Source organism: Choristoneura fumiferana, chromosome 14 (assembly GCF_025370935.1).
Source record: "Choristoneura fumiferana chromosome 14, NRCan_CFum_1, whole genome shotgun sequence".
Lineage (NCBI taxonomy): Eukaryota > Metazoa > Arthropoda > Insecta > Lepidoptera > Tortricidae > Choristoneura > Choristoneura fumiferana.
Window position 1 is genome coordinate 12,339,136 of NC_133485.1, and position 12,381 is coordinate 12,351,516.

The following is a 12,381-nucleotide window of genomic DNA, read 5'->3' on the forward strand; positions in this document are numbered from 1 at the left end:
CCGTTGTACGGTAAAAAAATTCTAGAAAACGAATATGAGAGGTGATGGTGGATGAACCGATGACAGCGCGAATCTCCCAAAAAACAATTTAGACCTTGCGAAGGGCGCCCACTATCCCGCCATGTGCACATGCTCACACCCGCCCCCGCCGTCTGTGTGTGTTTGGCTTAAAAGCTAAGCATTGAATACACATTTTTTCTAATATATACTCAGTTTCAATTTTGTAATTAGAATATTTTGTAAGTAATGTATTTTTATTCAATATAAAATTCCATTATAAAATTACATAAATAATTTACGTGAACAATAGTGAACATGGTATTTTATTTTTGTATTTTTATATGGGAATTCTACATTGTTTATGGTACACCACCACACAAACACACATACAGAAAGGTGCGGCCACATAATGTCGCTCGTCGCTCTTTTGCAACGATAAATCTGGTCACGTGACCCCATTTTGAATGTGATTTTGAATTTCCGGCGACTCAAAAAGTAGCGTCAAGTGGCCGCGTCAGCCGAGCAGCAGGCAACGACAAGATGGCTGGCATGGCTGGGCTGCTTGCTTGCAGGAATGATCTTGGTCTTGGAAGCTGATTTCTTAAAAGAAATTGGAGTAAATGAAAAAAAATAACAGTGTTATTGCCGAAATTGAAGAGGTTTTTTTTCCAGCGATAAAGCTCAACTTTTTCAGCTTTATCGCTATATGCCACGTGACCAGCAGGACTACTACGAAACTTGAAGCTCGACGTTTGTATCGTACCGTCCCTCTCGCTCTCGTATTAAATAGTATAAGTGTCAAAGAGACCGCATGACACAAACTTCGAGTTTCGAGTTTCGTATTAGTAGCCCTGCTGATTGATTTGACGTTGGATGGAAACGAGCGTCGAGCGATTTGCATGTGGCCGCGCCTTTACAGCTTGTGAGAGAAAAAAATTGTTTATGGCAAGTTTATGGCCGCTGGAGGAAGGATGGCGGGCGGGTTACAGTTTATATTCTTTTTATTCATTCATAGTCGATTCTAGTATTAGTATTATAATGTTGTCATTAACTGCATACAGCTAATGAGTTTGTGCCTCCGAACATTTAATTTTGTGGACCTATGTTTTAACCTGATGGCAGTGTGGATAAAATGTGGTGGTAATGGAATCCTTTGAAGACTCAAATTGCCGTTCTATGAGTGATAGTTTTTCTTTGTACGAGCGTTACTTGAGAAGCTTTAATGTGGTGGATAATTTCCGCGAACAAATTGAACCAGAACCGGTGTCATTATCAAGTAATTGCGATTATGAAAGCACGAACATAGGAGGCAACATTGACTTATCAGCTGCTGTCCAAACTGATATCTTAGAGCATAGTAAACATTACGAAAACGCGCGATTAGACTGTATTGCTTTAGCTCTTGGGGAGAATACTGCGGATAAGGGTAATTCGAACACAGATATCTGTACTAAGCTTGGGTCCCCTTGCACTTCCCTCGCGCCGTCCTTGTGCGAAAGCTCATCACAGACAGTCGACCACGACAAGTCCGACCCGACAGACGTCCCTGTGTCGTCTGACGAATTTAAATCCAGCTGTTTTAAACAACCAATATTTTTAACCTCAACAATGGAAAACAGCAACAATGCAGTAGACATGCTTCGTGACGTAAGACATTCCGAAAGTGTCTTTAAATTGCCGATTAGTGAACTGTCCTTCAACGGTACTATCAAACATGTGCAGAAGTTGAAACCCATAGTAGATCCTATTGCTGCTCTGTCAGCTAATGCAGGACTAGTCAATATGGATGATAAATCACAAGACTTGGAGTGCTTTGTGGGTATTAATGAAAATAGTGAAGCCTTTGAAGATAAAAGTTGCCTGACGCCTTCAGCCAGTGAGGCATCTGATGAAAGGAGCACTGAGAGAGAAAAAGGGACAGACAACACTGTGGACTCCCAGTATGAGGATTTTTCCAGAAGGGAGAGCATATTTCTCAGACCTGAGGAGAAAAGTACAAAATGGAGCAATGATCAGAGTTATTCATCTTTGGAAGCGTCTTTTGATAGTGGATTGAGGTCTCCAGATATGTTTTGTTCAGATGAAGAAGATGCTGAACCAATTGCAGCACCTGAACCCGAACCTGAGCCAGAGCCGTTTTGGAATTTTCTTAAAAACTATGAACAGAGTAATAAGAAAATGGTGAAGAAAATGGAGGTAAGTTTCTACTTTCTTTTTGTATTTATTTTTGGTTAAATTTTGTTTTTTACAGTGAACTACAAAGATATTGAAATGGCCCAAGTTACATGACCTTAATGTTAAGTCCATAAGGTTGTGTTGTGTGCATATCAACGGTTGAAAGGATAAATTGACTAAGCAACATTTTTTTAAGATAGTAAGTTATATACATGTTCGGAATCAGTAAATTGTTCTGTTGTTTGAGCAATGTCTCAAAATTGTCACAAAAAGGTTGCTTAGTCAGTTTCTCCTTTCAACCGTTGATATGTTTTTGTAACTTTGGCCATATCAATATCTTTGTACTTCAGTGCATGATACTTTTTATCCTGGAGAATTTAAGTCCTAGTATTTGATGCCAAAATTAACATGCACAGACTACCCTATTAAAGCAACCAGGTGTTATCTCAAAAATTAACTTTTGAGTAAAACATTATGCATAAGATGGTATAAATATATCAACAGTGTTTTTTAAGATACCACCCTATTGTCTATGAGGGCAGCATACCTGCTGCTAAATTTTAAATATCACTTAACCTTTAACAGGAAAAACTCAAAGGGATCCTGCCACCACCATCAATCACAACAATGCGCATAGATGTCACAGAAATGCTCAAGAAGTACTATTGCTTCCTGCCAGCATTTAATAATGAGGTTAAGGTCAATAACCCTGAGTGTGATCCAGTAACACCAACAAAAAGGGTCTCCTTCATTGAAATTCCAGAAGGGCCTCTAGTCCCTAGTGAAGAAACTGCTTTGCCTTCAAAGAGTAAGGTTGAGGCAAACACTGATCACCTTTTGAACACAAGTGCTAATGACAAGAGCATAGTCCTTCCCATGTGCACTGAAGCTGAGGTTAAAGAGGCACTGTGGCCTGACCTGTTGAAATGCAGGCACCATGATGTTTAGTAAGTATTTCTTGAGTTATTTAAACTTTAATATAGCAAATTCTAACAGATTTTTTGGTTATCTGTAAAGTATTTTAGTGTGTTTGATGTACCTACAGTCGAAAGTTTATAAGGACATTGAAGGGACAGCAATATTTGGTTGTTATACATGGTCTGTCATTATAATCAGTGTTACTTATTGGTATTTATATAAGAAAGATTTTGTTGAGATATATTTTTTTGTTGTTATATCCAATATGTTGTTATAACTGGTGTTGCTATAAACGGTTTTGACTGTAGTAACTTAACATGTTTTGCTTATATATTCCATTTTAGTGTTTTTGTTTTTCTTAAATGATTGGTTCAATCATTACTGCATTACTTCATGCAGATCTAAAAATACATATCAATAAATCAAAGCCTTTTAGATTAAATAAAAGATTGTGTTTCATAGGTATAGTATTTTTTATATAGGTTATCATAATTATAATCATGTTTTATTTATTTGTTAATATTAGAGTGTAACTAGTTTTTAGAGAAAGCAAACCAGCAAGTACATTTGAAGTAACTTGTTGTCATTAGCTAATTTGGTAATTAGCATATTTTGAATGCCATTATGTCATTTAATTTATATTAAGTTGATGAGCAATAATACAGGTTATAATTCAGAACCATTATTATGTTAACTAATAAATTAAATCAAATTATAATGAAAAAGTAATATGTTTCGACAAAATATTTAACCAGATTACTTGTAGTTCATTCTTGAACTGCTACAGTTACAGTAAGTGTATTGGGCAATAAGAGATAAGGAGTTTTTATCTTAAATTCTTTTTGAGGTTTCTAGAGTTAGGTTAGGTCATGGTTTGTGGCAAAAATATGCTCTTTTATCATTTAGATTTGACCTATTGTTAAACTACTGACAATTACTTACTGAAATTAGTTCTATTTTACTGCCATTATTAATTAGATAGATGTGCAAGAACCATCCCTTTGAAATGACTGACACTAAGTAAATGTTTGATTCTATTATTCCTAGGTATTTCAAGATCAATCTCTTTATATTATTCGTTTACAATAGATTTCAATCAAGCAGAAGTTTTAAGAAGTATGTTAGCTATACTTATACTGAGAGGTATATTATTTTGTCGCTCACACTAATATAATGCTATTTGTACTGCAATAGTATCCTCTATTTATTTATTAATAAAAGATTATCTTGTGGACTTACAGTGAAGACCAAAACGTCCACAAGCGAGTAAACTTATACCTAACTACAAAATACAAATGAAAAATTACAAATTAATTACAAAATAAAAATAAACTTGCACTAGAGTCTTAGACTATTTAAAAAGCGGCTGAATTTGCATAGGAGGGTCACAACAGCCTTAGCGGTAGGTGCATTGCCCGCTTGCAGGGCCCTAGTTTTGTTCACCAGGGTGGAAAGGTTGCGTGGACGCCTCCGTTTGCGAGTTACCGCACTTATATATTTGTCTGGCACAAATAAATGCAATTTGCCTAGTACAATCGGATTGTCCACCTTATGACATAACGTAAAAGTGAACAGTAGTGAGTGAGCGTTGCAAACTTACGTCTCAATTGCATAGTTTACAGCCCGACCATACCGGCAACAAACAAAGATGGATAAAGAGTAGGATAATATCCATAATATTTTTTATAGATAAATCAAGCAAATTTATGCTGCACTCTTTCTAACATTAGTGCATATTTCTTCTTTCGGGGATCCCACACAACTGCATTATATTCCAGTTTGCTTCTTACGTAAGCATTATATAGGAGTATAGCTACTTTAACATTATAGTGTGTATAACTCTTTATCATAAATAAAACACATGAAATTAACCAAATATTGGAGATATAGATTTAGGTTTTAGGTACAGTCAGCTACAAAAAGATTGAAATGCCCAAAGTTACAAAAATATGTATATACAATTTTATTGATTTAACATTAAGGTTGTGTATATTTGTAACTTTGGGCGTATATATTCGTAGTTGACTGTACAGGAGTAAACTTATCATATAAATAAAGGGATAATTGTCCCTACAGACTGACTTTTCCCTTTGCAAATTTCTACCTTTTTTAACATTTATTAATACTAATTGTTTTAGTTACAATGTGACAAGCTATTCTGAAAAGATTGAAATGCTGGCATTACGTTACGGAGAAAGATATGTTGGTGCTGAAACAGACACAAGTGTTAGTGTGCATTCCGGGGGACTGCAGTCGCCAAGCAGCGCTCACAAGAGGAAGGCACAAAGACTCAAGTAAATAATGCATACAATTTTCGTTATTATTATTATTATTATATAAATTATCATTCAGGCAGTTGCAAGCAACTGATAGGTGCCTGTATCTAGCTGTTCCTTGGTCAAGTATTCTTTGTATTGTTTTTATCCTTTCATTTGTGTTTCAAAGATCTGGAGAGTAATTTGCTAACTCAATTTTCGTGTTTAAAACTTGCACAAAGATATGTGCAAGATATATTAACAGCATGATCTACTTGTGAGGTTGAGTAAGAGACCTGTCAATATAAGTTATATATAACCATATTTTTTGTAGCTTTTATTTTTTTACATGTTTATTAAATGGCATGTTGCCTTTATTTATTGTAAAACATATTAAAGAATATCATTATAATTTCACAGAATGGCCCAAGCAAAGTCTCCTGGAAGGCGCCTGTCACATTTGGCAAGAAGACGGCAAGCCTTCTGCAGTGCTGCTACGATTAATGAAAAAGCCCTGACGAGTTCAGCCAGGATGGTGCTCATAGATAAAAAGTAAGTTAAACCTACATAAATACTGATAAATAATGTGTATATACAAGCAAGATAAATGTAACTTTTTTTTAATACCATTTTATTTACGTTAAAATACGTAATTTGATTAATTGAAATAATAATAATAATAATAATAATAAATAATAATAATAATAATAAATTCATTTATTTCGGGCAACTTGGCCCATACAATAAATACCTTACAGACTAACATACATATTTATAATCAATATTTAAAACTAATTTGGTGACAAAACGGCGTGACCCGTTGAGTCACCGTCCCCGACGTCGCATTCATCTGCGGCATGGTGCCCGGTACCGCCGGCACACGACGTCTTTCGGCCAGAAGGCAGCACTAAATAATAGTAACAAAAAAAAAGCAGTGTTGTGTAGTGAAATAGTTGCTTTAGTTAATTAATCAGTATTTTTGGTCTTATTGAATGTGCATGAAATTTATTCCTGATTAATTACATTTGACTTTTTTATATCTATTTTCCCAGTATTCTAACAAAAACAATTTTAAGTTACTTCCCTCACAGAAAATTGGTCAACTCGTCTGACAGAAAAAGTCCCCGCATCAGACGCACCCCAGGCAAGAAAACCCCCATCCGTAAGACTCCAGGCAAGAAAACTCCAGCCAAAACTCCAAAAACTAAGAGTGGTGGCTCCAGCCGCAAGAAGATTATGAGAAGGCAGCCGATAGACACTGAAAACATGACAAGATCACAGCCAACTCGTGAAACGCTGAAAAGAGCCTTGTTTGTCAGTCCAGATAACAGAAAGTCTATACCTACAGCACCCAGCACCTCTGTTCCTCTTCAGGCCATGAGGTCAAAGAGAGCTCTATTCTCATCACCTGACAGAACAAAAGACACCAAGAGTGCAGATGGAACTCAGAGTGATCACTTCTTGAAGAGGAAGCTGGATGCTTTGGATGAGCAACCGGAGAATAGCAGAAGCAAGGTTGCAAAGAGCCTCTCGTTCGGCGGAGATACCATAGACACTATGAACCCGCATAGTATGAATCGTCGGGCGTCGGAAGTATTCAGCCGGAGAAACACAGCAGATCTGAATGAAACACATAAAAAAGTAAGTCCTTTTTAAATAAATCCAATGGAGGAGTAATTGACTTGACTTATTTTTTTTTGTTTAATGACATGCAGCAGTAGCTTTTGATTAGCATAGAGGAATGATGGCTAAATTAATAATGGAAGTCATTCAAATTAACGCAACATTTCTCATATTTATCTTGATTACAATATCTTATCTTTTGGAGTTATAGAGAAGAATTAAAATTTCGTAAAATATATTCACATTGCCAAATTAATTCATCTGTGTGCATAAAGATTCCTCATATTAAGCGTATGCTTCCCACTAATATTATAAATGCAAAAGTCTGTATGTTTGTTACTTCATCATGTCTAAACCGCTGAACCGATTTGGATGATTTCTGTGTTTTCGTGTATTTTTTTGGTTTATTTGTGTGTAATTGTGTAAATGTCATTGTATTTGTGTGTCTTTTCTATTAGTGAATAAATGTCTTCTTTCTTTTTTCTGACAAATTCGGTTTACAGATAATTTGAGTCCCGGGGAAGAAGGACATAAGATAGTTTTTATCCTGGAAAATTGCATAGTTCCCGTGGAATAACGATAATTGAATTCTACGTTAATATTTATTACTTTATTAATGTTCTAAAATATTCTTTTACTTTCAGAAACTTCTCTGGGCGGTGTCAGAGGCATTGCGCGTGCACGGTTGGCGCATGTCATCTCCCGGTTTCCGGGAGAAGGCGGAGGCCCTGGCGCGCCTCACCCGCCGCCTACTCACTCTGCCCCCGCACGCCGCTAAGTTCGCATCACCCAAGCTGTCCACATCTGAGACTATGCTCAAGTAAGCCCAAGCATCTAAATTATTCCAGAGACACTTCTAACATCAATCACAAAAAAAAAACATCAACAAAAAATCGAATTACTCTTCCAATTTCACGAAATAGCTCACCGCACTAGAGAATGCAACCAAATCATACAAGTCACAATTTAGTTTTCAAAAAGACAAAACTTTCAAAACATGCTGTTACTTTCCCCTCATAGCAAAGTCTTTGACCATTAAACTGACTTTAACCATTCTCCTTTCAGATTGGCACGTCAGTACGTCTACGCAATAATCCAAGGTCGCAGCATCGAAGATTGTTTCCAAGAGGAGCAACAGAAACTAGCCAACGAGACAAACACCAAACTCACTGGCTACATATCGGCCAATGCATATCAACAGTTCAAAGCCAGGCAAGCCGCAACTAGCACTTTCACGTCACAAATAAAAGAGAACACATGTAATGGTGTAAAACAAGACCCACCCAAAAGTGGCTCAAAGAATGTGCTGCAAGACAAACTGATAAATGTTGACTCGAGCTCGAGCAGCAGCAGTGGTTTAAGTATGCTTGATAAGTCGGCCCTATTCAAGTCCAACTCTATGCCTTCATTTGAGGAGGCTGCTAAAATGAGAGCCCGGAGGCAAATTAGTTTTGACAATGTCGACTTTCCTAAAAGGTGATATGTTTAAAAACAATTTAATTAAGATAAATGACTGATTTTCGTAAAGTTTGTGTGATTAGAGAATTTTCGTTTTACTAATAGGTCAATACTTGTGAAATGGCATCTGGTGGTCATTTTGATTGTGCTCGTCTTTAATTTTGTCTTTGATAATTGTGTGTAACTTAACATCGGGTTCAATGGAATTGGCCAGAAATAGTCATCGTTATTAAGTCAGCTAATTTTGATTATATACAAATACATGTACCATGGTGTATTTGTTTGCATCATTAGCCAGGTCTATTGAATCTAAAGTTTAATACGCTTGCAACTAGAAACGAGTACATGTATAATTATTGACGATTTAATACCAGATATAATTTAATATATTGAATTTGCAAGTCTGTAAGTACTGGGGTTTCTGTAAGCGAATGTAGCATGTTGGCGCCTGCTGCGATACTTTTAATTGGAGATGTGTTTCTTTGATCTGATAACTTTTCAAAGTTTGATTATACCTTGACAAGTTCGTAAGTGGCACCGTGGAGCCGTGGGGGAGCCTTTGCTGTTCTTATTAAGTTTTTTTTGATAAGTGCAGCAAATGCTGACTGCGACAGGGTTCTACTGAGTGTCACGCACAAGCTTGTCAAACTATAGCGTTAAATACTGTGATCCACTGTTTCAACTGTTGAAGTGGTGCGTATTGTTATGTTCACCGTTACAGCTGCTGTGCGATTTATTTAAAACTCTTGTTAGAAAGACTGGTAACGGTTTAACCCCTCGTATGCGGGAGCAGTTTCAGAATTTGACTGACACCTCGGTGCGGCAACTTTACGTCAGTACAGGTTGTCCGCTTCGTATTTTAGTATTTTGAATTTTTCTTTTCGATTTTGAACGTATCCGTGCTTACGCAGTTCATGAACTGGCACGGATACGCGTCTAAGCATACGAGGGGTTAATCTGAATAGTTCTGGTTTTTAAGTGAAAATATAAGGATTTTTAAATTAAAAACAGTTCAAAATTTAAAGGGTTACTAAATAATTAGGTGGATGAATATTCTCGAATATAACCTGGGATTGAGATCCTTTTAGCCAATTAGAATTTGCATAAATAGTAGCTTTGACTTTGTCCATCGAATTGTTTAAGTTTAAAAACTATTCGATTTATTATTTGTAAAATTGATTAGCTGCAGGTGCTACCATGACAAAGGATGAGCTATGGAACCCAACAAAATAGTGATTTTTATTTTATTTCTAAGTACAGTGTTATTTTATGATTGACAGTTTGTGTAATAAGATAGTCAAGGTGTACGCGGCTACATATTTGTAGAGTACAGTAGCTCATTATGTGGGCAGTGTGATTGGTTTATTATAAACACATTTGCATACTGGTGTGACCGTTGTTGACGTAGAAAATAAGTATAATATTGGATGCGCCTGGTCTTTTTGTGCTTCCTTTTATAGATTCGCATGTTGTTATTTTGTAACCCATTTATTTTCTATAAACAGCAAATAATGTATTCTCAAGATTTGATGTCAATATTAATCCTTTCTTTTCGTTGCACCTCCTCTGGCAAGGTTAATTAAGACCATTTTCGTGTGTTTTGTTACAATTGCTGAGTCTGATCTCAGATTATTTTTAGGCAATAAATTATTTTCTTTCTCATATGGTTTTATTCTTCAATATAATTGCGATCATTTCATTATCTTTAACGTCAATTTACAATTCAATGATGTTGTCGATAAGATAATCGGCCATCGAAAACAATGTCAGTCTTTGTTGATTCAAGTGACAAGAGCTTATATTATATTGTGCCTGGAAACTGGTATAATGGGCGGCTCGCAGTCATATCCAGGTCTTACTGAAGACTTATTGGAAGATTATACAGTATTAACTTATCTAAACAAGGGAGAAATACTACAGTAAGTTTTATTAAATTACCCTATTTTGAAAGCCCAAGATAGGAAGATATTTCATTGAAAAACACGTAGTATTGTTTCAGTTTAATGAAAAAGTTTTACTCCATCGATCCTGACAAAGTGACCGCGAATTATAATCATAGGTTTGGTAAAGATGACATTCTCAAAGCGTTTGATGTGTTGCGAGTAAGTACACTTATATTATTCTAGATTTGGATAAGACACTGATTAATACTTAACTTTATAATTACTTACCTATTGTAGATGTTTACTGGTGACCACGGTCACTACAATGTTGTTGAAACGCTGAGGTAATTATTACTCGTTAGCGTGATAATTCCCGGGTGTGGTAAAAGTTATGTGATCAGTCAAACTAACCCAATCATTCAGTGTCTTTATTGAAAAATATTCCATTTGGCTTAGTGGTAGGTAGTAGATTTTTTTTGACATTCATAAGTGCTTGTTATAGCCTAAATTGAATAATAGTTATTTATGATACAAGTGCGGAAAGTAGGCAATTCCAAACGAGTGCGGAGAACTTGAAACACGAGCGAAGCGAGTGTTTTGAGCCGGCACGAGTTGGGAATTTCCTACTTTTGACACGTATATCATACAACGTTTTACAATGCATTAAGCGAGAAAAAAATCGAGGCAGTGACTACATCATTTTTTGCCATACTCCTTTTACTACAGTAGCAGGCAGTAGATATACATACCGACATGCACGCCAACCAAATTCGTTAACGTATACACTTTATTAAACCAACTTTCATAACAATCATTGACTCAGAGGATTAGAACAGCTACAGCTAGGTACTAATGATAGGTAAAGGAGACTTTGTTTTAGTATCGTGATTTTTTATGATTAATTATTAGCCCTTGTTGCTTGACATTTTTCACACTTATATTGGCTAGTCCTTATCTCCTGCACGCTCCTATAATGCTAAATATCAGTGCAACCCGTGAATAAATAAGTGTAATAGTTAATTATCATCAAGTATATGTATTATGTATCTAATCTATACCAGCTATTAACAAAAAGTTACCGTAAATCTGAGATTTTTTAGCTTTGGAACTGTAAATAAATCAAAATTGGTTCACTAATTCTAATAGATAAAAGCAAATAAATAAGAATAAGACATACCGGTAGATGTTATAATATCCATGTGTGTAGAAGTAGATTATTCTATCAATTTACGATGTTTATTAACTTAGGTATGTATATTATAGTTCACGTATTTTGTTCAGCATTGAGTTTGTCACTGACAATATTATTATGTGCTTCGTGGAGGACGAAAGGCGGCGTAAAGTCACATATAAATTCATCATTTAAACTCTTCATTTTATTTACTCATCAAAAATTAATTCACCGGACTGAACTGATGAACATTACTTTGGCGGGGTTTCATGACAGGCGCGAACGGGTAACCATGATTGGTTCGTGCTACGTCGTGCGCGCGCACTGGAAGCTCATTGGTTAACTTTCGAGTGCGCGCGCTTGACGTCGCACGGTCCGAATTGGACTCAAGAATTTATTCCCTTTTTTTCATAACTTAGACGGAATTAAAATACGAGTTTACATAGAAAAAAATTAACGTTCTCTTTTCTGTCGCGTTTAATCTGTATTATCTTATCAGTAAATATTTCAGTTGGTTGCATCAAACGTTTTCTTATTTGTTCAAAGCCTAACTATAACGACTCTTTAGACTTATTTTTTTAACAATAGTTTGGACATCAATTTGCAATTTAAAAAAGTTACTTTACCGCCACAAGTGCGGTAAGTAAAATCCATACAACTTTACTACACACTTGTGGATGCGTGCAGGAATCACTAATTTTCTATGGATATGTTGACCCACGTCAAGAGGCACTTTCCGAGCACGTGCATTGTAAAAGATATTTTGACTTTGACTTTGAATTCAAAGGGTGTTTGTAACCAACAAGTACTTTAATATATGGGTGTAACGAGGTGTAATTTACGTAGCATACCTAACAAAAAACCCTACCATTGTCTTATCTAGACTAATCCGTTCCAA

The 12,381-nt window shown here is 35.9% G+C and overlaps 1 protein-coding gene across 2 annotated transcripts; it reads left to right on the forward strand.

Annotated features, from left to right (window-relative positions):
* The first annotated feature begins 932 nt into the window (after positions 1 to 932).
* On the forward strand, positions 933 to 10,091 carry LOC141435183 (uncharacterized). Of its 2 annotated transcripts, none has more exons than XM_074097791.1 (7): positions 933 to 2,196; positions 2,761 to 3,122; positions 5,232 to 5,387; positions 5,769 to 5,900; positions 6,440 to 6,989; positions 7,616 to 7,791; positions 8,037 to 10,091. In XM_074097791.1, exons 1-7 carry the CDS (start codon positions 1,144 to 1,146, stop codon positions 8,449 to 8,451), a joined length of 2,844 nt encoding a protein of 947 aa, XP_073953892.1. In that variant the 5' UTR covers positions 933 to 1,143; the 3' UTR covers positions 8,452 to 10,091. The 2 variants fall into 2 exon arrangements, with proteins under 2 accessions (XP_073953892.1, XP_073953891.1); XM_074097790.1 differs by having other exon boundaries at positions 934 to 2,196; positions 6,425 to 6,989.
* The last annotated feature ends 2,290 nt before the right edge of the window (positions 10,092 to 12,381 follow it).

Excerpts from the sequence above, each read along its gene's own strand:
- LOC141435183 (XM_074097790.1), top strand. The coding sequence starts at position 1,144 with ATGGAATCCTTTGAAGACTCAAATTGCCGTTCTATGAGTGATAGTTTT. Across the intron at positions 3,123-5,231 it reads TGCAGGCACCATGATGTTTA|TTACAATGTGACAAGCTATT; the intron begins GTAAGTATTTCT and ends TAATTGTTTTAG. Across the intron at positions 5,388-5,768 it reads AGGAAGGCACAAAGACTCAA|AATGGCCCAAGCAAAGTCTC; the intron begins GTAAATAATGCA and ends ATAATTTCACAG.